General features: G+C 45.5%; 1 protein-coding gene across 2 annotated transcripts in view; it reads left to right on the top strand.

Moving 5' to 3' along the window:
* Window positions 1-18686, top strand: part of csdc2a (cold shock domain containing C2, RNA binding a) — a 56841-nt gene extending 38155 nt beyond the window's left edge. The window contains exons 2-4 of one of the 2 annotated variants that reach the window (XM_078531955.1): window positions 11245-11433; window positions 14415-14537; window positions 17589-18686. In XM_078531955.1, coding sequence (XP_078388081.1) covers window positions 11267-11433; window positions 14415-14537; window positions 17589-17751 — 453 coding nt within the window. In that variant the 5' untranslated portion in view covers window positions 11245-11266 and the 3' untranslated portion in view covers window positions 17752-18686. The remainder of the gene's footprint in view (window positions 1-11244; window positions 11434-14414; window positions 14538-17588) is intronic. The other variant, XM_078531956.1, reaches the window with a different exon arrangement.
* The last annotated feature ends 6122 nt before the right edge of the window (window positions 18687-24808 follow it).

Below are 24808 nucleotides of genomic sequence, written 5' to 3'. Positions count from 1 at the left end.
CAAAGTACCTATTCAGTTCCTCCACCATTTCTTTGTTCCTCACTATTACTTCTCCAGCGTCATTTTCCAGTGGCCCAATGTCCACTTTTGCCTCTCTCTTACCCTTTATATGTCTAAAAAAAACTCTTGCAATCTTCTTTTATATTACTGGCTAGTTTACCCTCATATTTAATCTCCTCCCTCCTTATTTCTTTTTTAGTTGTCCTCTGTTGGTCTTTGTAGGCTTCCCAATCCCCTGGTTTCCCACTGCTCTTTGCTGCATTGTATGCTTTCTCTTTAGCTTTTATGCTGTCCCTGACTTCCCTTGTCAGCCATGGCTGCCTCGTCCTCCCTTTAGTATGCTTCTTCTTCCTAGGGATGAATTTTTGCTGTGTCTCCCAAATTACTCCCAGAAACTCCTGCTAAAGGAAGCTACATACAGATATAGATAGGCTAATTAAGAGGGCAAAAGCCTGGAAGATGGAGTATAATGTGGGCAAATGTGAAATTGTCCATAAATAAAAGAGAAGCACATTATCTAAATGGTGAGAGGTTGCAGAACTCTGAGATTCAGAGGGATGTGGATGTCCGAGTGCATGAATCACAAAAGGCTAGTGTGCAAGTGCAGCAAATAATTAGGAAAGCTAATAGAATGTTATCATTTATTGTGAGGGGAATTGAATACAAAAGTGGGGAGGTTATGCTTCAGTTGTACAGGGCACTAGTGAGACCGCATTTAGAGTATTGTGTACAGTATTGGTCACCTTATTTAAGGAAGGATGTAAATGCATTGGAAGCAGTTCAGAGAAAGTTTACCAGGCTAATACCAGGAATGGGCGGGTTGTCTTATGAGGAAAGGGTTGGACGGACTAGGCTTGTAACCACTGGAGTTTAGGAGAGTAAGAGGCAACTTAATTGAACCTTTAAGATCCTGAGGGGTCTTGACAAGGGTGGATGTGGAGAGGATGTTTCCTCTTGTGGAAGAATCTAGAGCTAGGGGTCACTGTTTAAAAATAAGGGGTCGCTCACTTAAAACAGAGATGAGGCGAAATTTTTTCTCTCTGAGGATCATGAGTCTTTGGAACTCTCTTCCTTAAAAAGCAGTGGAAGCAGAGTCTTTGAATATTTTTAAGGCAGAGGTGGACAGATTCTTGGTAAGCAAGAGGGTGGTAGGTTATTGGCTTTTGGTAAGATGCAGATTTCAGGTTACTATCAGATTAGCCATGATCTTATTAAATGGCGGAGCAGGCTCGAGGGGCTGAATAGCCTAGTCCTACTCCTTGTTTGTATGTTCGTGTGTCTGCACTCTATAGGACTAGCCTCCCTGTTGTCTGGCAAAGAGATGATAACAGCCATGGAGAGAGTGTTCATAAAAGCAAAATAGTGCAGATGCCGGAAATCTGAAATTAAAACAGAAAATGCTGGAATAACTTAACAGGTTTGGCAGCGTGTGCGGAGAGAGAGAGAGAGAGAAACAGAGTTAACGTTTCGAGTCTATATGACTCTTCTTCAGAGTTCATGTTGTGGCCTTCCAGCCTGTGAATCCTTCCATAACTTTGCAGCTCTCCCTAGAGGGGGGGAAACAGTGTGAAGATATGAAAACAACATCATCAGCTTTATTGCTTTGGTAATATAGTGTGAGTAATCTCATTATCATTCAGTGGAGTCGAGCAGTGTGATCTGATCCGTGCTGTTGCTATGCCATCACTATGGTATGTTGCTAGGATTCATTGTGATGTGGCGCTGGGTGGGATGGAAAGAGGGGCCCATTCATTCAGATTTCTTCTGCTCTATTTTTTTTCCCTTATTGCTGTCTCTCTGCCACCCCCCCCTCCACCCCACCCGCCTCACCCCTTGGTTTCTTGGGGGCTGGTTTCAGCCAAGCTGGCCGTTGATTGTCCTGTGGGTAGTAGCTTTCATCTCTTTTGGCTTCCCCTGAAGGTGCTGACCCCTTGCTAAGCTTTGGTTCAATGTACCGAGTCCCAGCTGGCCAGCGTTCAACTTGACCCTGAGTCGCCAATGCTGTTTGACTGTGGAAGCCATCACATGTAACTCTGATCCAGGCCTCACAATTCCACCAGGAGTCCCTGAAAGGGAATCGGGGACTGGAACTTTTGGCTCGTTTTCCTTTCCCTAATGGGTGCCAAGGCCAAATGTAGCACCTCAAAATGTAGCACCTCAAACACCTGACAGCAAATTCAGGAGCTGGATCGGAGGCATATTCCTGGTCTGTCCAGCTCAGCTGCTGATTGGTTGAAGCCGCAGAGTTATCAGGACCGCCAACAGAGTTGGCAGGGGCTGCTTACAAATCCCCTGCCAATGTTATTACTTCTTCTTTTCATCTTGTCCATCCTATAGACTCAGAAACCCAACTGAGCGACCAGTTGAGTTTGGTCACTGGTGTTGAGCATTGTGACCTCTGAACCAGGTGTTATTCTTCAGAAAACGGTCCTTTGTCTAATTTCAACTCATCTGTCTAGAATCCCAACCCTACCCATTCCCTCACTACCACAATCCCACACCCTCATTATACAATCCCAACCCAGCCATTATAGCATCCCAAGCCCACCACCCCATCCCCCACCCCACTGTCCCCTGGGGAAATGGTGGCACAGTGGTAGTGCCACTTGACTGATAATCCAGAGGCCCAGGCTAATGCTCTAGGGACATGGCAGCTGGTGGAATTTAAATTCAGATAATAAACCTGGAATATAAAGCTAGTCTCAGTAATGGTGACCATGAAACCATCATCAATTGTTGTAAAGACCCATCTGGTTCACTAATGTCTTTTAGGGAAGGAAATCTGCCGTCCTTACCCGGTCTGGCCTACATGTGACTCCAAACCCACAGCAAAATGGTTGACTCTTAACTGTTCTCTGAAATATCCAAGCAAGGCATTCAGTTGAAGGGTAATTAAGGAACAAATGCTGGCCTTGTCAGTGATGCCCACATCCCATGAAAGAATAAATTAATACACAGTTTTAGGTTTGTTCTTGGGATGTGGGCATCACTGGCAAGACCAGCATTTGTTGTTCATCCCCAATTGCCCATGAGAAGATGGTGGCAAGATGCCTCCTTGAACTGCTGTAGTCCATCTGGCATAGGTCCTGTTAGGAAGGGAGTTCCAGGATTTTGACCCAGCGAAAGTGAAGGAACAGTGATATATTTCCAAATCAGGATGGTGAGAGGTTTGGAGGGGAGCTTCCAGGTGGTGGTGTTCCCATCTATCTGCTGCCCTTGTCCTTCTAGATGGTAGTGGTTGTGGGTTTGGAAGGTGCTGTCTAAGGAGCCTTGGTGAATTCCTGCTGTGCATCTTGTAGATGGTACACACTGCTGCTACTGGGCGTCGGTGGTGGAGGGAGTGAATGTTTGTGGGTTGGGTACCAGTCAAGCGGCTGCTTTGTCCTGGATGGTGTCGAGACTCTTGAGTGTTGTGGGAGCTGCACTCATCCAGGCAAGTGGGGAGTATTCCATCACACTCCTGACTTGTGCCTTGTAGATGGTGGACAGGCTTTGGGGAGTCAGGAGGTGAATTACTCGATGCAGGATTCCCAGCCTCTGACCTGTTCTTGTAGCCATAGTATTTATGTGGCTAGTCCAGTTCAGTTTCTGGTCAATGGTAACCCCACAGGATGTTGATAGTGGGGGATTCAGTGATGGTAATGCCGTTGAATGTCAAGGGGGCGATAGTTGGATTCTCTCTTGTTGAAGATGATCATTACCTGGTGTTCGTGATATCTGATGGGTGGTGGCTGCGAGCTGTGTGCTTTGTGGAGCAGGAGGGGCAGGAATCTTTCATGAAGCCCCTTTTAAGGGAAGCTGTTTTAAGGTTGTTCATCGTCAGGACACATGGGAGGTGAATGACCCATCCACCTCTTCCTAAAAGCTCACTCGTGGTCCCCTATGCTGCAGATTTGTGGAATCGTGAGGCTGAAACAGGCAGGTACACTGACCGCCTACCGAAAGGCCTCTTTAGGAATGGAGATGTGAGTGCCTGTGTTGACCTGTTTGCCAACCACGGTTTGAAGCAGCTTCCAGCTTGTTAACATCAATTTATCCATGTGAAGAATCGGAATCGGAAGCCCGTGTCTCTCACTTACTCTGCCTCAGGAGTCCCACCCTCAGGATCAGGGGACGGCCATTTTGGACTGGGATAAAGAGAAATTTCATCGCACAGAAAGTTGTGAATTTTTGGAACTTTCTACCCCAGAGGCTCAGTTGTTGAGTATGTTCAGGGCAGAGGTCGATTAGATTTATGCAAAGGTAGAGTTGAGGTAGAAAATCAGGGTCATGATCTCGCTGAATTGTGAAGCAAGCTCAAGAGGCTGGATGACCTCCTCCAGCTCCAATTTCTTATGTTCAGTGTGCGTCCCTTTCTGTTTTATGTATTTCACCCTCGCTGCCTCGGTATTCTCTCTCTTTCTGTGTATCTTTCTTATTGTATATTACTCTGTGTCGTTCAAACTCTCTTTGTCCATCTGCCTCTCTCGCTCTGTCTGTGAAACCAAGCTGTTTTCTTTCCAGCTGTTTAGTGCAGAGAGAGAATCTGCACACAGTAGCTTAGAAACTTGAGGGGGTTAAAGACCTTAGCCGCTGCCAAGGTTAATCCCTCTGAGGAGGAAGAGCCTGAGAGTCTCACACTGCAGCACGTATCAGGATAAGCAGACGCAGTCTGATCCTGGCACTGGCTCAGGAGTTGGATCTCTGCTGCTCTGCGGTCAGGAAGCTTTGTCCTTTCTGAAAGATTCTTACTGCGTTCTTTCTCCTTATTTGCTCCTCACTTTCAGTTCCTTGATTTTTTTTTTTATCCCATTCCTCTGTCTCTTTCCCAAATACGCCAGCTGTTTATTGGAGCACAGTCACGGACACATCAATCAAAATATGTTTATCTCTCTTTCTCTTTTCCATCCTGTCTCTCTCTCTCTCTGTCCTTTGTGCCTCTCTTTCTCTCTCTCTCGTGCTCTGTCCTATGTGTGTGTGTCTCTCTCTCTCTCTTTTTCTGTCCTTTGTGCCTTTCTCTCTCTATTTGTCCTTTGTGTCTCTCTGTCTTGCTCTGTCCTTTGCGTGTCTCTCTCTCTCTCTCTCTCTCTCACATTGTTCTTTGGGCCAAATTTTCCTCTCCCGACACTGAGCAAGCCCATGACAGGGGATGAAATTGAGGGCATGTAGGGCTGCAATTTCAAACTTGACAAGCCATTCCTGGTGCCCACCAATTTCCCTGGGCTGGGAAATGAGGTGGGTTGTGACCCGGCACGCACTTAAAGCGATGCCCAGTTTGCCATTTAAATGCCTACTCCAAATACAATATTCACAGAATCACAGTATCTTTAAGGCACAGAAGGAGGCCATTCGGCCCCTCATGTCTGTATTCCCCTAGGTTGCTATTTTCATGGAGGTTGGTGGGCTCCTGCAGGCTGTGGGAACCATGTCAGGTAAATAACTTTGTGACCCTTGGGAAAGCCTGCTGTGGAGTTGGGAATCTTTGGACAAATAAGTTTAAAAGCTCTTGCCAACTATAACTGTCATAATTAGATGCTGTTTGAAAAGTTAAATATGTTTTCAATTCAGTGATTCATCATATGGCTCTATCCTTAAAAGGTAAGAGACCATTAAATTGACCAGCACTGCGTAAGGATTCACATGCATTAATGTACTTTCTCCACTAGATAAAGTCCACTTCTGCATTCTACAGTATTGTTATGGACAGAGGGTGATTAATTTGAACAGCCCTGATCTCTCCTCTCATTACCCGTCCATAAACAGAAAGGTGTTTTTGATTTCTGATTTCTCCCTTTATTAGTGTTAGCGTATTTTCCCCAACCCTTTGGTTTGGAGTGATCCAATCCTCTATTAATAACCCCACAGCAAGCCCGAGATAAGGCAAAATAAGAGGGTTGGATTATTTTATACACACACAAAACGCAGGAAAGGGGTTTCACAACACCCACCCCTTCTTGCACTCATACAATAGAAGAGGGATAAGGGAAAGAAAGGGGTACAGGGCAATACCACGATAAAAATAAGAGTTATGTTCACATTGAGTCCATGAATGAAAAATCCAGTGATATATTCTTTCAGAGATTAGCCGGCTGGAACTGTTGCAGGGTGGTTCCATTTTCAAGAAGCGAGGACTTCCACAGTGGGAGAAAGCACGTAGAGATGAATTAGTCTTGAAGGCACAGATACAGAAGTTCCAATATTCCAGGTGTAGATGAGGGCCAGGCACTTCACCTGGACAGAGCAATTTCTACTGCTACCTGTTAGATGATAAAATGGTGGACTGCCTGGGTTCAGTTTCACATGGCAATATTGAAAGTTCTAGTGGCTTGGTTGGGGGTGGGGAGGTGGCCGGGGGGGGCGGGGGGGGGATCATGTGACATACCTCCCACTTCATCTCCTGGGTCTTGTTCAAATGATGTATTTTCCAAGGTCTGGAATCTTAAGATGTTTAATAGAGGAATCAGGGTTCCTTTTGTCATTTGTAGACATACCGTCTCCATTGGCCAGAGCTCTGTATTAGAAGTGCAAAGGGGATTGATGCATTTCTTTGGAACTTGATTGTCGACAGTCACAGAGGTCATTAGCACCTCTTTAAAGATAACAGGGTCCCTGCCGGTTTCTGAAGGTTAAAAATTCCTCTGGTATGAGTCATGGCTAGTCAGGGTAAAGCCTTGTCCAATTTTAACAATTAAAAATAATAATTTTATAAAGTAGCCAGGTTGATGTAGATATATATATATATAGGGCAGAATATTATGCTTGAGCGTTATATCATGTGCAATGATGTCGGGTGTGCATCCCGATGTCATCGCGCACTCACATGATATTTCGTTCGGTGGGTATGCGCCGGAGTCGGCTGCGCACCACCGATAATTATAAAGCCCATTAACAATCTAATTAAATTCAACTCTACGCTGCCCATCCAACCTTACAGTTGACGGGAAGGCGAAAAGGCCAAGCGGCCTTTACATTTTTTAGAAAACTTCGTTCACAAGTGGGATGAGGTTTCCTAAAGCAAATGAGCATTAAATAAAAAACTTTATTTTGGGATTAAAAACATGCTCCATCTCCTGTGACAGAGGGGGCACGTTTTATTAAATTTTTACTGTCTTTATTAATTTTTTAAACAGCGCTGCAATCTCCCTGAGGCACGGAGCTGTCTCTGGGAGATTGAAGTGCCCTTTCTCACGCATGCACAAACTGCCCGCTCACCCTCCCTCCCCCTGCCCGCACAGTCAGCGCTCGGCACTGCCGCTCGCAATCCATGCAGGGCGGGCCTTAATTAGCCCCCCCCCCCCGCCCCCCACGTGAAATCGTGGTGTGGAGCCGATTGCGGGCGGCAGTTGGTTTCCCGACTGCCCCCCACCCACCCCCACCGAGCACCCCTGCCAAAGGCAAAATCCTGCCCATTGATATATAGATAGATATAGATATAGATAAATATATATAGATAGATAGATAGATAGATAGATAGATAGATAGATAGATAGATAGATAGATAGGGATAGATGGAGATAGATAGATAGATATAGATATAGATAAATATAGATGTATATCCATTCCTGTCTTCTGGCCAGGAGAGTGTGGAGAATCAGATATGAATCTATGTTAGGGAAGCCTGTGGTTTGATTTTCACATTGATTTAATGCCTTGACAACTGCTGTGTCTTTGATGCACTCTTCCAGTATCCACTAGGTACAGAACCATACTCCCCACTTGCCTGGATGAGTGCAGCTCTCACAACAATCAAGAAGCTTGACACCATCCAGGACAAAGCAGCCCACTTGACTGGCACCACATCCACAAACATTCACTCCCTCCACCACCGACGCACAGTGGCAGCAGTGTGTACCATCTACCAGGTGCACTGCAGGAATTCACCAAGGCTCCTTAGACAGCACCTTCCAAACCCACAACCACTACCATCTAGAAGGACAAGGGCAGCAGATACATGGGAACGCCACCACCTAGAAGTCCCCCTCCAAGTCACTCACCATCCTGACTTGGAAATATATCGCCGTTCCTTCACTGTTGCTGGGTCAAAATCCTGGAACTCCCTCCCTAACAGCACTGTGGGTGTACCTACATAACATGGGCTGCAGCGGTTCAAGAAGGTAGCTCACCACCACCTTCTCAAGGGCAATTAGGGATGGACAATAAATGCTAGCCTAGCTATCGATGCCCAGATCCCATGACTGAATTTTTAAAAATAAAGAACCAATGAGCTATATAATAACATTGGCAAGTCTTGGAAATGCTCATGAAACTGTCAACATAAGCAAAAAGCCATTTAAAAGCCCCTTAAAAAATCCCTCTTACAAGCTCATAAAATTGTCAATCAAGTACAGCCAACCATACCCCCATGAAAAAAGCTTTAATCCACTGAACATTTCCCAATCTTGTTTAAACAAACAAACAAGAATTGAGAAACCACTTAAAAGAAAGATAAACTTATTACAAGCTCAAAAAACTGAATCAAACAAAGTTAGAGTCCCCTTTGCAGATGTATACATTCCCCACAGGTTGACTCCATAAGTGCATCTTGGAGCTCAGCCATGCATTCATAATAAGATTTCATCTTGCAACTATATCAACAAATCAGGCTAAACAGATGCCCAGACATCTGTTTCATCTGATGGCCTAACTATGAGTGCCTGGCTAAGCTCCAAGAACCATTAATGGATTTAGCCCTGTGGGGAATGTTTATACAACTGAGGAAACTTTTAGCTTTATTTGACTGACAGTTTTATGAGCTTGTAATAGGTTTATCGCCCTTTAAAGTGAGTTTTCAATGCCTGTTTGTTTACTTGGACAACATTAGGAGAGCCTAAGTGAATTAAAACTTTTTTCAATGGGATTATGAATTGCTGTGTTTGATTTACAGTTTTATGAGCTTGTAAGAGGAATTTTTCTAGTGGTTTTTGAATGATTGTTTGCTTATTTTGACAGTTCCATGAGCATTTCAAAGACTTGCTAGTGTTATCACATGGCTCATTGGCTCCATACCTATGGATTCCGGAGCAGTAGGTGGAATCCGCGTTATAGGAAGGATGTGATTGCACTAGAGAGAGTGCAGAGGAGATTTATCAGGATGTTGCCTGGGCTGGAGAGCTTTAGCTATGAGGAGAGATTGGATAGACTGGGGTTATTTTCCCTGGAGCAGAGGAGGTTGAGGGGAGACATAATTGAGGTGTACAGAATTATGAGGGGCATAGATGGTGTAGACAGGAAGGAATTTTTCCCCATGGTGGAGGGATCAATAACCAGGGGGCATAGATTTATGGTAAGGGGCAGGAGGTTTAGACGGGATGTGAGGAATAACTTTTTCATGCAGAGAGTAGTGGGAATCTGGAACTCACTGCCTGAAAGGGTGGTAGAGGTAGAAACCCTCATAACATTTAAGAAGTATTTGGATGTGCACTTGCAATGTCATGGCATACAAGACTATGGGCCTAGTGCTGGAAAATTGGATTAGAATAGTTAGATACTTGTTTGACCAGCGCAGATTCGATGGGCCTAAGGGCCTTTGTCTGTGCTGTGGCCCTCTATGACTCTATGACTCTATGAGTAGGTATGGAGGGTGCATGGGAGTAAGGAAGGGTCATGGAGGTATGAAAAATGTATGGAGGGGGTATGGGGCAGAGGGTGCATGGGAGTAAGGAAGGGTCATGGAGGTATGAAAAATGTCTGGAGGGGGTATGGGGCAGAGGGGGCATGGGAGTATGGAGTGGGTATGGAAGGGGTATACTGCGGTGGGGGGATGCTGGTGTGGGGTGAGTGCTAGGGAGCCTAATAACCATGAATAGGACCACACTGGTGTTCCTGTGAACAGGGGCGAGCCTTCTAACCTGTCCACCTTGGCCTCCATTGCTGCCTTGGGCCTGCTTTGGGAGGCAGGGGGCCCCACTCCAGCCCATACCCGCCTCCTCAGGAAGAAAATTCCATGTGAATGGGCTGACTTTCAGGAGTCAGGAACATGATGTCGGGAAATGCCCCAACTCATGTTTCCCATCACTGAGGGGAAAATTAGGCCCTTTGTGTCACTCTGTCTACTTTGTGTGTGTGTGTGTGTGTGTGTGAAAGTGTGTGTGTGTCTCTCTCTCCCTCTCTCTCTGTTATTTCTCTCTCTCTCTCTCTCTCTTTCTCTGTATCTCTGTGTCTGGATCAGCTCAGAAAGGCTTTCGGCAATACTTAGTGTTGCCAACCCTCCTGGGTTGCCCGAGAGCCTCCAGAAACTAAACTTTGAACGCTCTTATTTATTAATCACAAAAATATTGGAGAGGTGGGAGGTCATGTGACAAAATCACTAGGAATACATTTAACTAGAGTTGGCAACTCGAGTGATGGTTAAGCAGGAGAGGTTAATACTCGGTCCTTTCTTTTCTGGTATGAGTTTCAGCCAAGGTGAGAATACAAGACAAACTTTGCTTTGTAGGTGATGACATGAGGCTGAGCAATCTCAGCCTATTGGCAGATACCCAGCACTTAAATTGTCAGCCTTACCTAAGGGGCATTTATCTTATGGTTTGTCCCAGGTCTTGGCAAATCAACCTACGTGCAGCACTTTCCAGACACCAAACTGGTTGCAGCCTTTGAGTAGGCCCGGAAAAAGCAAATGCCGGATCTCTGTGTTCATGTTATGTTAGTTGTATTCACCGGGTTAAGGATGAACAGGTGGAGGGTATTGATTGATTAAGTATCTTGAGCACATATTAAGTGGGACTGCTGGGGCACTGGGTTGGTAGGTAGAAGGCAGACGTATGCAATGCTGCATTCTGCAAATAAATGAAGTGATCAAGAAAAGGATTTGCATCTAGTTTCACACTGCACCCTCTGGCTTGGGATCTGTTGGTCATTCTGTGCTTGACTGATCCCCCATGTGACTCTACGGTGTGCCAGCATGATGGAACTGGTTCCTGGTCCATTACCCTGGCATGTTTGGCATTGTGCTTCCCAGATCAATGGGAGGGTCATATTATGGATCTGTGTCGGTGGCAGTAAAGGCACAGAGATCCTGCAGGCTGGGTAACAACATCATTGGAGCAATGTAAAATCAGTTTCAGAGAGAGAGCACAGAGAGAACAGGACTGCAGAGTATGAACACTAGAAGGGCAATGGCACCCGGGCACCTCCTAGTGGCCGATTTTGGGGGAGTGAACGGACAAGCCTATTGCTCAACTCCAGCATGATTGGTCTGCAATGGGGGTGGGGAGGGAAACAAGAGCAAACTGGATTCTAACGTTGGTCCCTCTCGTTCTCTCACAGACAGGAATCCTCACAAAGCACCATGTCATCCGAGCAGGGGGAGACTTCACCCTCGCAGCCCCCTGATTCACCGGCGTCCCCGCCTTTATCATACTTCCGCGACAGCATCAAAACCTGGGAGCGGAACAACTCTCTCCTTGTGGATCTGCCCAGCCCTCTCCCCACCAAACGCACCCGCACCTACTCTGCGTAAGTATTTCCCAGAGCACAGCTTTACCGATGATTACCAACTACTCTGTGGATCAATAAGCTTCTTACACACACACTGAAGTCATTGCTTATTAAGCACATGTTAAATACTCTGTACACTTAACAGGTAATACTGACAACTGGGGATTCGAACGTGTTACAATTCTGTACAGAATGTGTTCACTATCTCAGGCCTTTACGAATCCAAATCCTCATGGTGATATTTCTCTCACGCTGACTACATTACCGTTCGCAGTTTCTGCATTCCACCATTACACAAAACGTTAAAATACAATTCCACACGTGGAGAATTTCATCGAACGTGTCCCTTATCACTAAATTTAGTTCACCAACTATTTCCTTTACTTGGTGCTCTTTTTCCCACTAGGTTGGTGTAACGCCCTTTATTTGTCACCTTATCACTCTTATTCCACATTACTGCTATTACTGCTTTAACTATGTGTCTGTCCATCTTTGATTCTGTTGCCAGCAGTACTAGTCAATCTCCCAAACAACAGAAACCCCGATACTGGTCTTTCCCTTTCCATTACCCATGGAGATTTGGAATGAGTATGCAATAAGGATAGATCTTGAATTAATTCCCCCTTAACTCTGGTGATGGAGGTGTCAGCTGTGGCTCAGTTCATAGCACCCTTGCCTTTGAATCAGAGGGTTGTGGGTTCATGTCCCACTCCCGGAAACCAAGAACTGTGATTGTACTCGAAAGAGTTGCAATCTGTGACTGTTGATAACTCGAAAAGAGTTTAAGGAGTTTAACTCTGGTGATTACTTCATGCTGCAGCTGACCATTGATGGAAGGTCAGCCTCAATCCAAAGCTTAGTCATTCATGACACAGCCATTCAGCCCATTGACCCCATGCTATCCCCCCTGTACAGCAATCCAGTCAGTCCCATCTATGACCCTGATGTTTATTTCCCTCAAGTTCCTTTTTAAATCATTGATCATCTCCGCGTCCATCACCCAGTGAGTTCCATGCCATTACCACTCACTGCGTAAAAAAAGCTCTTCCCGTCACACCAGCAAACCACACACCCACCCCCACCAACCCCTGACCCCACCCCCACTACATCTCTTGCCCTAAACTTTGGGCCAGATTTTTGTGGAGGGGGCAGGAAGGTCGAGTGGGGAAACTTCCCGGCCCGGCAGACCCCTCCTTTAAACGGGTTCCTGCCCACCATATTTCCGTGTTGGGGAGGTTGGGTGGGGTGGTGGAGGTGGTGGGGGCGGGATGGAGTTGAGCCTGCCACCTCTGGAGGCAAGTCCAGGGTGGTAACAGAGGCGGGTTGATGGCCAAGCTGACAGGGGGGATGCCCACTTACTGGGACTTCGGCCCAGTTTTCCTGATGAATGCCAGGTCTTCAAACCCTCACTCCTCACCCCTGCATGCCCCTACCATGTCCCTCATATCCCCCATGCCCCCTCCATTCTCCCTCATAAACCCCAAGGCGCCTCATGCCACCTCCCCCCATGTGTCCTCCGTAGCCACTCTCCGGTATCCACCATGGGCAGACCTCAGGAGCCGCGTCTTTTAAATGAAGATTAAAAAAAGTAAACTTCTAACAATCTGATAGAGCTCTCACTCAAACACACTTCCTACTATCAAAAACTCTCATTCAGGGAACCTATTCAAAAAAATAATAAATCCCCTCAAGTGGTCAATCTGTTGTAAAAACAAATAATCATCTATTTCACTAACCACATCAAAGACAGATAATCCTTTCATAAGCTCATAAAATGGTCAATCAAAATGTGAACATAGGCACCCCCTTCTCTGCTGAGATAAGTGGTCTTGGAGCTTTTGAAATTGAGCCAAGCATTCTTAATGGGCTTAGCTATCAACAAACCATTTGGAAAGTAAACAATGGTGTTTATTGAAATTGAAAAACCAGGTGGCCTTTTTTTCCCTAAGTTACTCCAGATGTTTTGTCAATCACAGAATTTTAATGGCACAGAAGGAGGCCATTCAGCCCATCGTGTCCACACCAACTCTGCAAATGAGCATTGTGACCTAGTGCCATTGTCCTGCCTTTTTCCCGTCCCCCTGCACATTGTTTCTATTCAAATAATCCTCTAATGCCATCTTGAGTGCCTCGATTGATCCTTTTACGAGCGGGAACAGCTTCTCCCTATCTATTCTGTCTAGTCCCCTCATGATTTTGAGCATCTCTATCAAATCTCCTCTCAGCCTTCATCTCTCCAAGGAGAACAGTACCAACCTCTTCAATCTTATCTCCATAACTGAAGCTCCTCATCCCTGGAACCATTCTTGTAAACCTCTTCTGCACTCTCTCCAATGTGTTCACATCCTTCCTATAGTGTGGCGCCCAGAACTGTACACAATACTCCAGCTGAGGGCTAACCAGTGTCTTATATAAATTCAGCATAACCTCCCTGCTTGTGTACTCTATGCCCCTATTAATAAAGCCCAGGATACTTTACGCTTTATTAACTGCTCTCCCCACCTGTCCTGCCACCTTCAATGATCAATGCGCATATTCACCCAGGTCTTTCTGCTTCTGCACCCCCTTCAAAATTTCACCCCTTATTTTATATTGTCCGTCCATGTTCTTTCTACCAAAATGCATCACCTCACACTGCTCCACATTGAACTTCATCTGCCTCCTATCAAAGTAGTCCAGGAGCAAGTGGGGGTTTTTCCCCTCTGAGTGAAAGCTACTGATTGTTTTTTTCCAGTTTAAAAGAGCCCTGGGTGTTTAAATCACTTCAGATCGTTACAATAAAGATGCCATGCAGTGTTTTTTTTTTCAGTTTTGAATGCGTAAGAGCCGTCTTTCCAATTGGAGAAGAACTCTATAATGCATCTCACACTTAAACAAAGCTGATCAATGTAATGGTCAATTCAACTTGCAGGATAGAGCCCTATAATCAATCAACTGCAGAAAAAATATATATGTACCTGTTGCATTTGCGATGTTTACACTGGTCTTTCCTGTTCCAGCTCAGCTCGGGCAACACTCGGACCTTTATCGAAGGGAAAATGCAAGTGTTTCTCCAGGTCACAGGGCCATGGGTTCATTACGCCCATGGATGGGAAAGAGGACATCTTTGTACACATCTCCGAGTGAGTCAATACAGTGCCAGCTCTTGTATATTTACAACTTTGGGACAGGATGTACTCGGGTTGAGGGGGGGCGGGTGGGGGGTGTGTAATTGGTGGGTGCTTCAGCCCTGATATGGACACGGTGAAAAATTCATTCATTTAGCGAGAGAGGACATTCACAGTCGGTTAAACGACAGAGTTTGCAGCAGCGTGACTGAGAGGTCGTGAGACTACCAGTAGGAAGCAGTCTTGAGCAATTTTTTTTTTGTTTCACCCCTCCCAACCCCTGCTCCGACGTCACCACAGTTTAAACAATTCCCCCGGAGAGCATGATGCGAATAGATAGGCCCCCTTAAAGGACCCAGGCTCCGCTTGTGTCGTTAAGCAAAATGGTCGACAAACAAGGTAAGAGGCTGCCTTGAACTGGAAGAAAATACATTTTTAAAAAGAAAGACTTGCATTAATATAACGCCTTTCACAACCACCCGACACCTCAAAGCGCTTTACTGTACAACCAACCAACTTTTCGAAGCATAGTTACTGTTGTAATGTGGGAAATGCAGCAGTCAATTTTGTGCACAGCAAGCTCCCACAAACAGCAATGTTACCATGAGCAGATAATCTGCTTTTTGTGGTGTTGACTGAGGGATAAGTATTGGCCAGGACACCAGGGGGTAACTCCCCTGCTCTTCTTCGAAATAGAGCCACGGGATCTTTCGCACCCGCCCGAGCAGGGAGACGGAGCCTCAGTTTAACATCTCATCCGAAAGACAGCACCTCTGACAGTGCAGCACTCCCTCAGTACAGCACAGGAGTGTCAGCCTTGATTTTTGTGCTCAAAGAAGGAGTGAAATTCTGGTGGACCTTGGGTTATGAAGAAAGAGCAATAAACCTCTAAAAAGAGAATCTGAAAAATAAAAGTTTTTTTTAGACGTTAAAGGTTAAGGGAATGAGAAAGAGGAGTGTGGGACCAACAAAAACAGGCGGACAATAGGTTTGTTAAATGAATACTTTGGATCATGACTATTTCTGTAAAGAGGGACATGTTGCCAAAGCTTTTTGTCTTGCACTCATCAGGACAAACACAAGAATGCCAAATTTCAAACACTCACGACTCGTAGGAGGTCCCGCTGCATGTGCTGAAGGATCTGTGGGTCGGGAATCGGCCTGCTCAGTCACATGAAGACCCATGGCAGAAAGTTGCGACCCTGAGGAGACATCATCCTCGGGTCAAGGGACAGGTGATGACGATGACGGCCAATATTTATCCCTGAACCAACCCAAGAAACAAAATATTGTCACGTTACTGTTTGTGGGATCTTGCTGTGCATCAAGCCATTACACCAGTGGCTACACTTCGAATGTATTTCATTGACTGTGAGGCAATTTGGAACATCTTGTTGTCAAGCAAGGTGTTATATAACTGCAAACCTGTCTCTGAGAGGTAATAAATCCCCCAAACTTCTCGTGGAGAACTGGTCAATGTATCTGCACCCCAGACCAAACCATTCCCTCATGAACAGTCTCAATGCGACGTTTCACGAAGCAATGAGGCACAACGCAGTTTTAAGCAACATTACTCTTGTATAATAAAAGTAAAATATTGCGGATGCTGGAAATCTGAAATAAAAACAGAAAAAGTGCTGGAATAACACAGCAGGTCTGGCAGCGTCGGTGGAGAGAGAAACAGAGTTGATCTTTTGAGTCCGTATGACTCTTCTTCGGAACTGAAAGGAGGAAGAAACATGATGGGTTTTATGCTGTCGAAAGTGGGGGAGGAGCAGGAAGAACAAAAGGGAACATTAGGGATAGAAACATAGAGAATAGGAGCAGGAGTAGTTCATTCGGCCCTTCGAGCCTGCTCCACCATTCAATATGATCATGGCTGACCCTCTATCTCAACACCATACTCCCGCTCTCTCCCCATACCCCTTGATGCCTTTAGAGTCCAGAAATCTATCGATTTCCTTCTTAAATATATTCAGTGACTTGGCCTCCGCAGGCTCTGTGGTAGAGAATTCCACAGGTTCACCACCCTCTGAGTGAAGAAGTTTCTCCTCATCTCAGCCCTAAATGGCCTACCCTGTATCCTGAGATTGTGACCCCTTGTTCTAGACCCCTCCCCAGCCAGAGGAACTATCATCCCTGCATCCAGTCTGTCCATCCCTGTCAGAATTTTATATGTTTCAATGGGATCCCCTCTCATTTTTCTAAACTCCAGTGAATACAGACCTAGTCGGCCCAATCTCTCCTCATATGGCAATCCTGCCATCCCAGGAATCAGTCTGGTGAACCTTCGCTGCACTCCCTCTATGGCAAGTATATCCTTTCTTAGGTAAGGAGACCAAAACTGCACACAATACTCCAGGTGTGGTCTCACCAAGGCCCTGTACAGCTACAGTAAGACATCCTTACTCCTGTACTCAAGTCCTCTCACAAGGAAGGCCAACATACCATTTGCCGCCTTAACTGCTTGCTGCACCTGCATGCTTGCTTTCAGTGACTGGTGTACAAGGACACCCAGGTCCCTTTGTACATCAACATTTCCCAATCTATCACCATTTCAATAATACCCTGCCATTCTGTTTTTCCTACCAAAGTGGATAACTTATCCACGTTATACTGCATCTGCCATGTATTTGCCCAATCACTCAACCTGTCTAAATCACCTTGAAGCCTCTTTACACCCTCCTTGTTGCTCACATTCCCACCAAGTTTCGTGTTGCCTTAGGGGATAGGGGGGAGGGCAAGGCAGGTTAAAGGCAGATTAAATAGCAGTGATGTTCTGGAACAAAAGGCAAAGGGAGCGGTAATGGTTGGAGTACTCCCTCTACCCTATCCCAGATCGTCCTTTCTGTTCTTCCTCCCCCTCCCCACATACAGCAGAAGACACAGCACACTTCTACCCTCCTTCAGCTCTGATGAAGAGGCACATCGGACTCCAAACATTAACTCTGTTTCTGTCTCCACAGACGCGGCCCAGCTCTGCTGAACTTCACTCTTGTCTTGTTAATCGATCTCTTTCGGTGCCAAACCCTTTGACTCATCTTTCCATCTTTCTTTTTTTTAAAGCATTGAAGGAGAGTATGTGCCAGTGGAAGGAGATGAAGTCACGTACAAGGTCTGTGCTGTCCCACCCAAGAATCTGAAGTACCAAGCAGTCGAGGTGGTCATCACTCACCTGGCCCCAGGGACCAAACACGAGACCTGGTCTGGGCAGATTGTCAACTCCTGAGGGAGGCCAGGCCTGAGGGGTTGGGCCTAGGAGCCCAACCGGTGGGCCCCATTGACAGGGCCTTTTAAATGCAGCAAAACATAACAACAATAATTGTGGGGAAGAATATGTGATTTGTGAGCTGTGTATTGTTATAGACTTTAAAGGGTATGGATTTGAAAAAGAATCATATACAAAAACAAAACTGAGTTCCTACAGGGAGGGGAAGGGGGAGTGATTGTGGCCTTTTTTATTTTCACTACAGTTCTCTTGTCTCACTGCCTACGAAATATTCTTGCTTAATTTCAGCTTTTGGGCCAGATCATTCAGTTGAATTCACCTCTGAAGGCAAACCCATTATATTCGGGCGGAGTCCATTTCCTTTACTTCCCAATGGCAGAGTGGACTCAATTTAAATTTAAGATGAGTTTGTCACAGTCCGGCTACATTGGATAGGAGGAGCCCCTTGAGCCTTCTCCGCTCCATTCACTAAGACCATGGTTTATCTGTATCTTAACTCCGTCTACTTGCCTTGGTTCCGTAAACCTTAATACCCTTGCCGAATGAAAATCTAGCAATCTCAGTTTTGTCATTTTCAATTGACCCCCCCAGTCTCAACAGCTTTTTGGGAAGAGAGTTCCAGATTTCCATTACGAACATACGAACACACAAGTTAAGAGCGAGAGTAGGTCTTTCGGCCTCACAAGCCTACTCTGTCATTTGATAAGATCATGGCTGATCAGATTGTGGGGTCAACTCCACTTTCCTGTCCACCTCCTACACCCTTTTACTCCCTTGTCAATCAAGAATCTGTCTAACTCAACCTTAAAAATAGGCATTGACCCAGCCTCCACTGCTCTCTGGGGGAAGAGATTTCCACAGACCAACGACCCCCTGAGAGAAAAGAGTTCTCCTCATCTCCATCTTAAATGGGAAACCCGCCCCCTTATTTTTAAACTGTGTCCCCAAGTTCTAGCCTCTCCCACATCCCCTCAGCATCCACCCTGTCAAGTCCCCTCAGGATCTGGTATGTTTCAATAAGATCACCTCTCAGTTAAATGAACAATTTGTATGAGGAAGTGCTTCCTGATGTCAGCCCTGAACAGCTTGGCTCTAGTTTTAAGGTTACGCCTCCTTGTTTCGGACTCCCAACACCGTAGAAAATAGTTTCTCTCTACCTACGCTATAAAATCCTCTAATCATTTCAAAAACACTTTGGTTAGATCACCCCCCCTAATATACTCAATAGAGTACACGTCTAGTCTAGGAAAGTTGTATAAATGTACCGGACAATGGAAAATACTGGCCCTGCCACCGCCGTTTCCGGGGGCATTGAGGCCCCATTTTTTGTGAGTCTTGGCGGTGGGTTTAGCCGTCTCTGCTTCTGCCTGACGGAGGAGGTGCTGGATGGAGCTGGAAGCAGAAACCTGAGGCTGGAATTCGAACACTCCCTCAAAACTGTTAATACAGCCAAAAAGTGCTTTAAATTTCAGATAGCTTACTCTCAGTAGGGTCGATGGTGGCCTGACGGTAAAGTCATTAGACCAGTAATCTAGGAGGTTTAGGTTAATGCTGTGAGGCATGGGTTCAAATCCCACCACAACAGCTGGTAGAATTTAAATTCAATTAATAAATTTGGAGTATAAACTAGTTTCAGTAATAATGACCATGAAGCTATTATTGACTGCTGTAAAAACCCATCTGGCTCTCTCATGTGCTTTATTAATATTTGAAGCTTATTCAAGGTCTGATGTACCTTGACATTCCCCTCAACTTCGGTCAGAGAAGGACATGTAACTACTTGGCCTCTGAATGAAAGATCAAAATCAACCAGTATTATTACCTTTCTCCTTGGTAGATTTTTTACAACCATTTCTTAAATAGATTGTAATTTCCTGGATATTATAAGGGTGTAAGAGTAGGTGAAACTCCTCATTGAACGATCTCTGACCACAAGAGAACTGGAGTGGGCCTTTGCTGCAGAAGTCTAAATGAGGTGATTAAAGTTTTAAGCACAAGCCAATTTATTCTAGTAAGAAAATATGGTGGTTATTCAAAAGGCATAAATTGCAAGCTATGTAAATCCCGAAAAGAGAAGATAAGAGAATCCTAGGTTTAGACTTTACTTGTTACAGATATAGCATTTCAAAAGGAAGTAAGGATATCCATCAAAGAGTAAAGTAATATTACCTTAATCCCCGAGTATGTGGGATTTACTAGGTTCAGAACAGGTCTCAGGTCAATCTGCGAGAATCTGAAGATTCGAGCTTGGGTTGAGATATTTATAATGGATTTTGGGGTTGTATAAATTAATGGTTATGTGGAAGGTTGATCAATAATAGATCGCCCCTAATTAACATCCTATATGTGGTGAAAGGGCACTGGAAAAGTTTTTTTGAATTTATTCTCGAAAACTGGACCTTATGTAACAGTTAGGTTAGTCAATGTACAGTGTCCAGCAAGATAGTAAGAGTTGAGGCCTAGCATTCTTTTATCTGATTGTGGTTTTAATTATCAGCGGTAGATTGTATGTGCTAATGTCATGGCAAGTACCATAGAATACTGTTTGAAGGTGTGTGTATTCCTTATCGGTGAATTCGCATTGCTGTGAAGGGAGATAACCATGCTGCTCCTGCAAGCTGGTTTTAACCTGTTAAAATACGTTTAACTGTTAATTTTCCCAAAGTGACTTATAACCTAATATTCCTGCATTAATCCCATATTATTTGACCCTTATTCCTTCGCATAATTTCCTTCCAATAGGGAAGCAAATCTGCCGTCCTTACCTGGTCTGGCCTACACATGTGACTCCAGACCCACAGCAATGTGGTTGACTCTTAACTGCTCCCTGAAATGGCCCAGCAAGCCGCTCAGCTCAAGGGCAATTAGGGATGAGCGACAAATGAAAGAATATTAAGAAAAAATAAAAATGATCCCCTGGTCGCTCTTCAGCAATCCCAACATGGGTAATAAACCCTCTATTTTGAAGCCTCTACAGTCAAACAGCCAGCTCCTTGTTGAGTGGGGCCTATCCATAACTTGGCAGCTCTGACTGGCTAGAGGTGATCTGTTATCTCCCTGTGGTTGATATTATCATTGCTGGCGTCTCTTTGCAAATTAGGCAAGGGTGGGTCCTGAGACTTGAACAATTTCTTCTCTTCCCCGGTCACCAGTTTATCTCCTTCTCCTCAGGAACATAGGAACATGGGAGCAGGAGAAGGCCATTCAGCCCATCGAGCCTGCTCCGCCATTCAATACCATCATGGCTGATCATCCACTTCAATTCACGCTATCCCCAGATCCCTTTATGTCACTGGTATTTAGAAATCTGTCAATCTCTGCTTTAAACATACTTAATGACTGAGCTTCCACAGCCTCTGGGATAGAGAATTCCAAAGATTCACAACCCTCTGAGTAAAAAACAATCTCCTCATCTCAGTCCTAAGTGGCTTCACCCTTATTTTGAAATTGTGCCCCCTGGTTGGTTGAAATGAGTAATTATCCCTTGGGATCAGAAACCCTGGGGCCATCAGAGCTGTGCAGGGTCCTAACTACCCTCCGCTTCCTCTCATGATTAATCTATCAGCCTATCTTCAGGCTCAGGAGACTGGATTGTGATTTCTTCCCCTTCCTCACCCTGTCCCTAACACTGATCTTAGAGACCACCCCCCTCCGCCCACCCCGGTCACCTATAGCCATGACCTCAACACTGTTAAATGTATCCCAGATTATATCTGCATAACTTAAGGGTGGGTGTGTGGTGGTGGGGGGGGAGGGGGGTGAATAGCAAAGACAGGGAGGGTGGCTGATCGATTCTGAATGAATCAAAATTGTTTTGGGACATCTCAATGATGTGAAAGGTGCTATCAAAATGAACGTCCTTCCCGTTTCTTCCATACCATGGTTGTAGATGTCCGCAGCCACTCTCCATCTGCACAAGGTGGGGGACATGCAGCAAATCAAATGCGCTGGGGCTGGAGGTAGCTTCATAGGGTGCACAGTTTCTCATGGCTGAAGAGGCCAATCCGAGAGAGGCAGGTTGTGCCACAGGTGCCGTATGTGAAGTGGCTACCAGGTCAGGGGTCACTGCCGGTTGCTGTTTTCGCTGTCGGCGCCTGTTGCCGGGAACAACACGGAGGAGAAAAATGAGTGGGGCATCAAACAATTGCCATTTCCTTTGAGTTCATCATCTAGAAAAGCATTTGCAGAAGGGGAATATACGTCTGTCTGACTGGACAGGGGAGGCTGGAGGTGATAAAACCTTCAGGAATATGTCCAATCAGAGTTGGCAACCCAAGTGCAGGAAGCTTCTGATTCTGCTGTTGGAATCTGAGGAGAAAGATTTAAAGATGCCCGGTGGCTCAGTGAATGGATGGGCTTCCTGGCGTGGGAGACTCAACTAAGCAAGACCTGGGTTCAAACCCATTCTACCACAGCTTGGGTTGGGGTAACTGGTCCCAACTAGGTGAGTGTTAGAATGGGACAGAGTAACCCTCCATTACCCAAGACTTTGATGGATCAGTGATGTCCCCTCTGTTGCTGCCCATCGAACAATCCCAGCTAAATCCCTAAGATATGTCATGACCCTTTGACTTTTGGGCAATTTTTGCTGAAACAGCTCCAGCTTCCTTGGTTTCAGAAACGTAAATATTTCACTTTATTGTATGTAACTGTACAGACCAGGCCTGACAAAAATGATATCTGATGCTGAGACAGATCCCCCGAGTCTGGGGCTGAGAGTGGGCTGATAGCAAACCGCGCGCTGTACAGAAAACCAGCATGGAAAATCATGTCTAACTAACCTGCTGGGGTTTTTTTGAGGAGGTAACACAGATGGTTGATAAGGGAAAAGCTGTTGATGTGGTGTATATGGATTTTCAAAGGACATTTGAGACAGTGCCACACAACAGACTTGTGAGCAAAATTCTAGCTCCTGGAATAAAAGGGAAAGTAGGCACTTGGATAAGAAATTGGTTGAGTGACAGGAAACAGAGAGTAGTGGTAAATGGTTGTTTTCCAGATTGGAGGAAGGTTTGTAGTGGAGTTCCTCAGAGGTCAGTGTTGGGACCCTTGCTCTTCCTGATATATATTAATGACCTACACTGTGGTGTGCAGGACATGATTTCAAAATTTGCAGATGATACGAAGATTGTAAATGTTGTCAACTGTGATGAGGATATTCTTGAACTTCAAAAGGGCATGGACATGTTGGTGGGTTGGGCAGATAAGTGGCAGATGAAGTTCAATGCAGAGAAGTGTGAGGTGATTTGTTTTGGCAGGAAAGATATGATGAGACAGTATAAAATAAAGGGAGAGCCTATAAAGGAGGGGCAAGGACAGAGGGACCTCAGTGTATATGTACATAGGTCATTGAAGATGGCAGAGCATGTTGAGAGAGCAGTTAATAAAGCATATAGTATCTTAGGCTTTGTTAATAGGAACATTGAGTACAAGAGTAAGGAGGTCATGTTGAACTTGTATAAGACACTTGTTAGGCCTCATCTGGAGTACTGCGTCCAGTTCTGGGCACCATACTTGAGGAAGGATGTGAGGGAATTGGAGAGAGTACAGAGGAGATTCACACGAATAATTCCCGGGATGAAGAACTGTAGCTATGAGGATAGATTGGAGAGGTCGGGACTGTTTTCCTTGGAGAAAAGAAGGCTGAGAGGAGACTTGATAGAGGTATTCAAAGTCCTGAGGGGTATGGACAGAGTAAATAGTGAGAAACTATTCCCACTCAAGACAGCATCAAGAACTAAAGGGCACAGGTTCAAAATAATTGGCAAAAGGAGTAAATGTGATGTGAGGAAAATGTTCTCACCCAGAGGGTGGTTGGAGTCTGGAACAAACTTCCTGAAAGGGTGTTGGAGGCAGGTTCGATCGAAGTATTCAAAAGGGAAGTGGATTGCTATCTGAAAAGAGAGAATGTGCAAAGTTATGGGAATGAGGCAGGGGAGTGGGACTAGGTGGAATGCTCTTTCAGAGAGCCAGTGCAGACTTGATGGGCCAAATGGCCTCCTTCTGCACTTTATAGATACTGTGATATATGCCCTGGGTGTGTTTGATGGGGAAAGTGTAGAGGGAGCTTTAATCTGTATCTAACCCAATGTTGTACCTGTCCTGGGTGTGTTTGATGGGACACTATAGAGTGAGTTTTATTCTGTATCTAATACTGTGCTGTAACTGTCCTGGGAGTGTTTGATGGGGACAGTGTAGAGGGAGCTGTACTCTGTATCTAACCCCGTGCTGTACCTGTCCTGGGAGTGTTTGATGAGGACAGTGTAGAGGGAGCTTTACTTTGTATCTAACCTCTGCTGTGCCTGTCCTGGGAGTGTTTGATGGGGACAGTGTAGAGGGAGTTTTATTCTGTATCTAACCCTGTGCTACAATTGTCCTGGGAGTGTTTGATGGGGACAGTGTAGAGGGAGCTTTACTCTGTATCTAACCCCGTGCTGTACCTGTCCTGGGGATGTTTGATGGGGACAGTGTAGAAGGAGCTTTACCCTGTATCTAACCCTGTGCTGTACCTGTCATGGGAGTGTTTGATGGGGACAGTGTAGAGGGAGCTTTACTCAGTATCTAACCCTGTGCTGTATCTGCCCTGGGAGTGTTTGATGGGGACAGTGTAGAGGGAGCTTTACTCTGTATCTAACTCGTGCTGTACCTGCCCTGGGAGTGTTTGATGGGGACAGTGTAGAGGGAGCTTTACTCTGTATCTAACTCGTGCTGTACTGGCCCTGGGAGTGTTTGATGGGGACAGTGTAGAGGGAGTTTTATTCTGTATCTAACCCTGTGCTGCAATTCTCCTGGGAGTGTTTGATGGGGACAGTGTAGAGGGAGCTTTACTCTGTATCTAACTCGTGCTGTACCGGCCCTGGGAGTGTTTGATGGGGACAGTGTAGAGGGAGTTTTATTCTGTATCTAACCCTGTGCTGCAATTCTCCTGGGAGTGTTTGATGGGGACAGTGTAGAGGGAGCTTTACTCTGTATCTAACTCGTGCTGTACCTGCCCTGGGAGTGTTTGATGAGGACAGTGTAGAGGGAGCTTTACTCTGTATCTAACTCGTGCTGTACC

The sequence above is a fragment of the Cetorhinus maximus genome, chromosome 29 (assembly GCF_964194155.1).
Source record: "Cetorhinus maximus chromosome 29, sCetMax3.hap1.1, whole genome shotgun sequence".
Classification (NCBI taxonomy): domain Eukaryota; kingdom Metazoa; phylum Chordata; class Chondrichthyes; order Lamniformes; family Cetorhinidae; genus Cetorhinus; species Cetorhinus maximus.
This window is presented reverse-complemented; position numbering and strand designations above follow the sequence as displayed.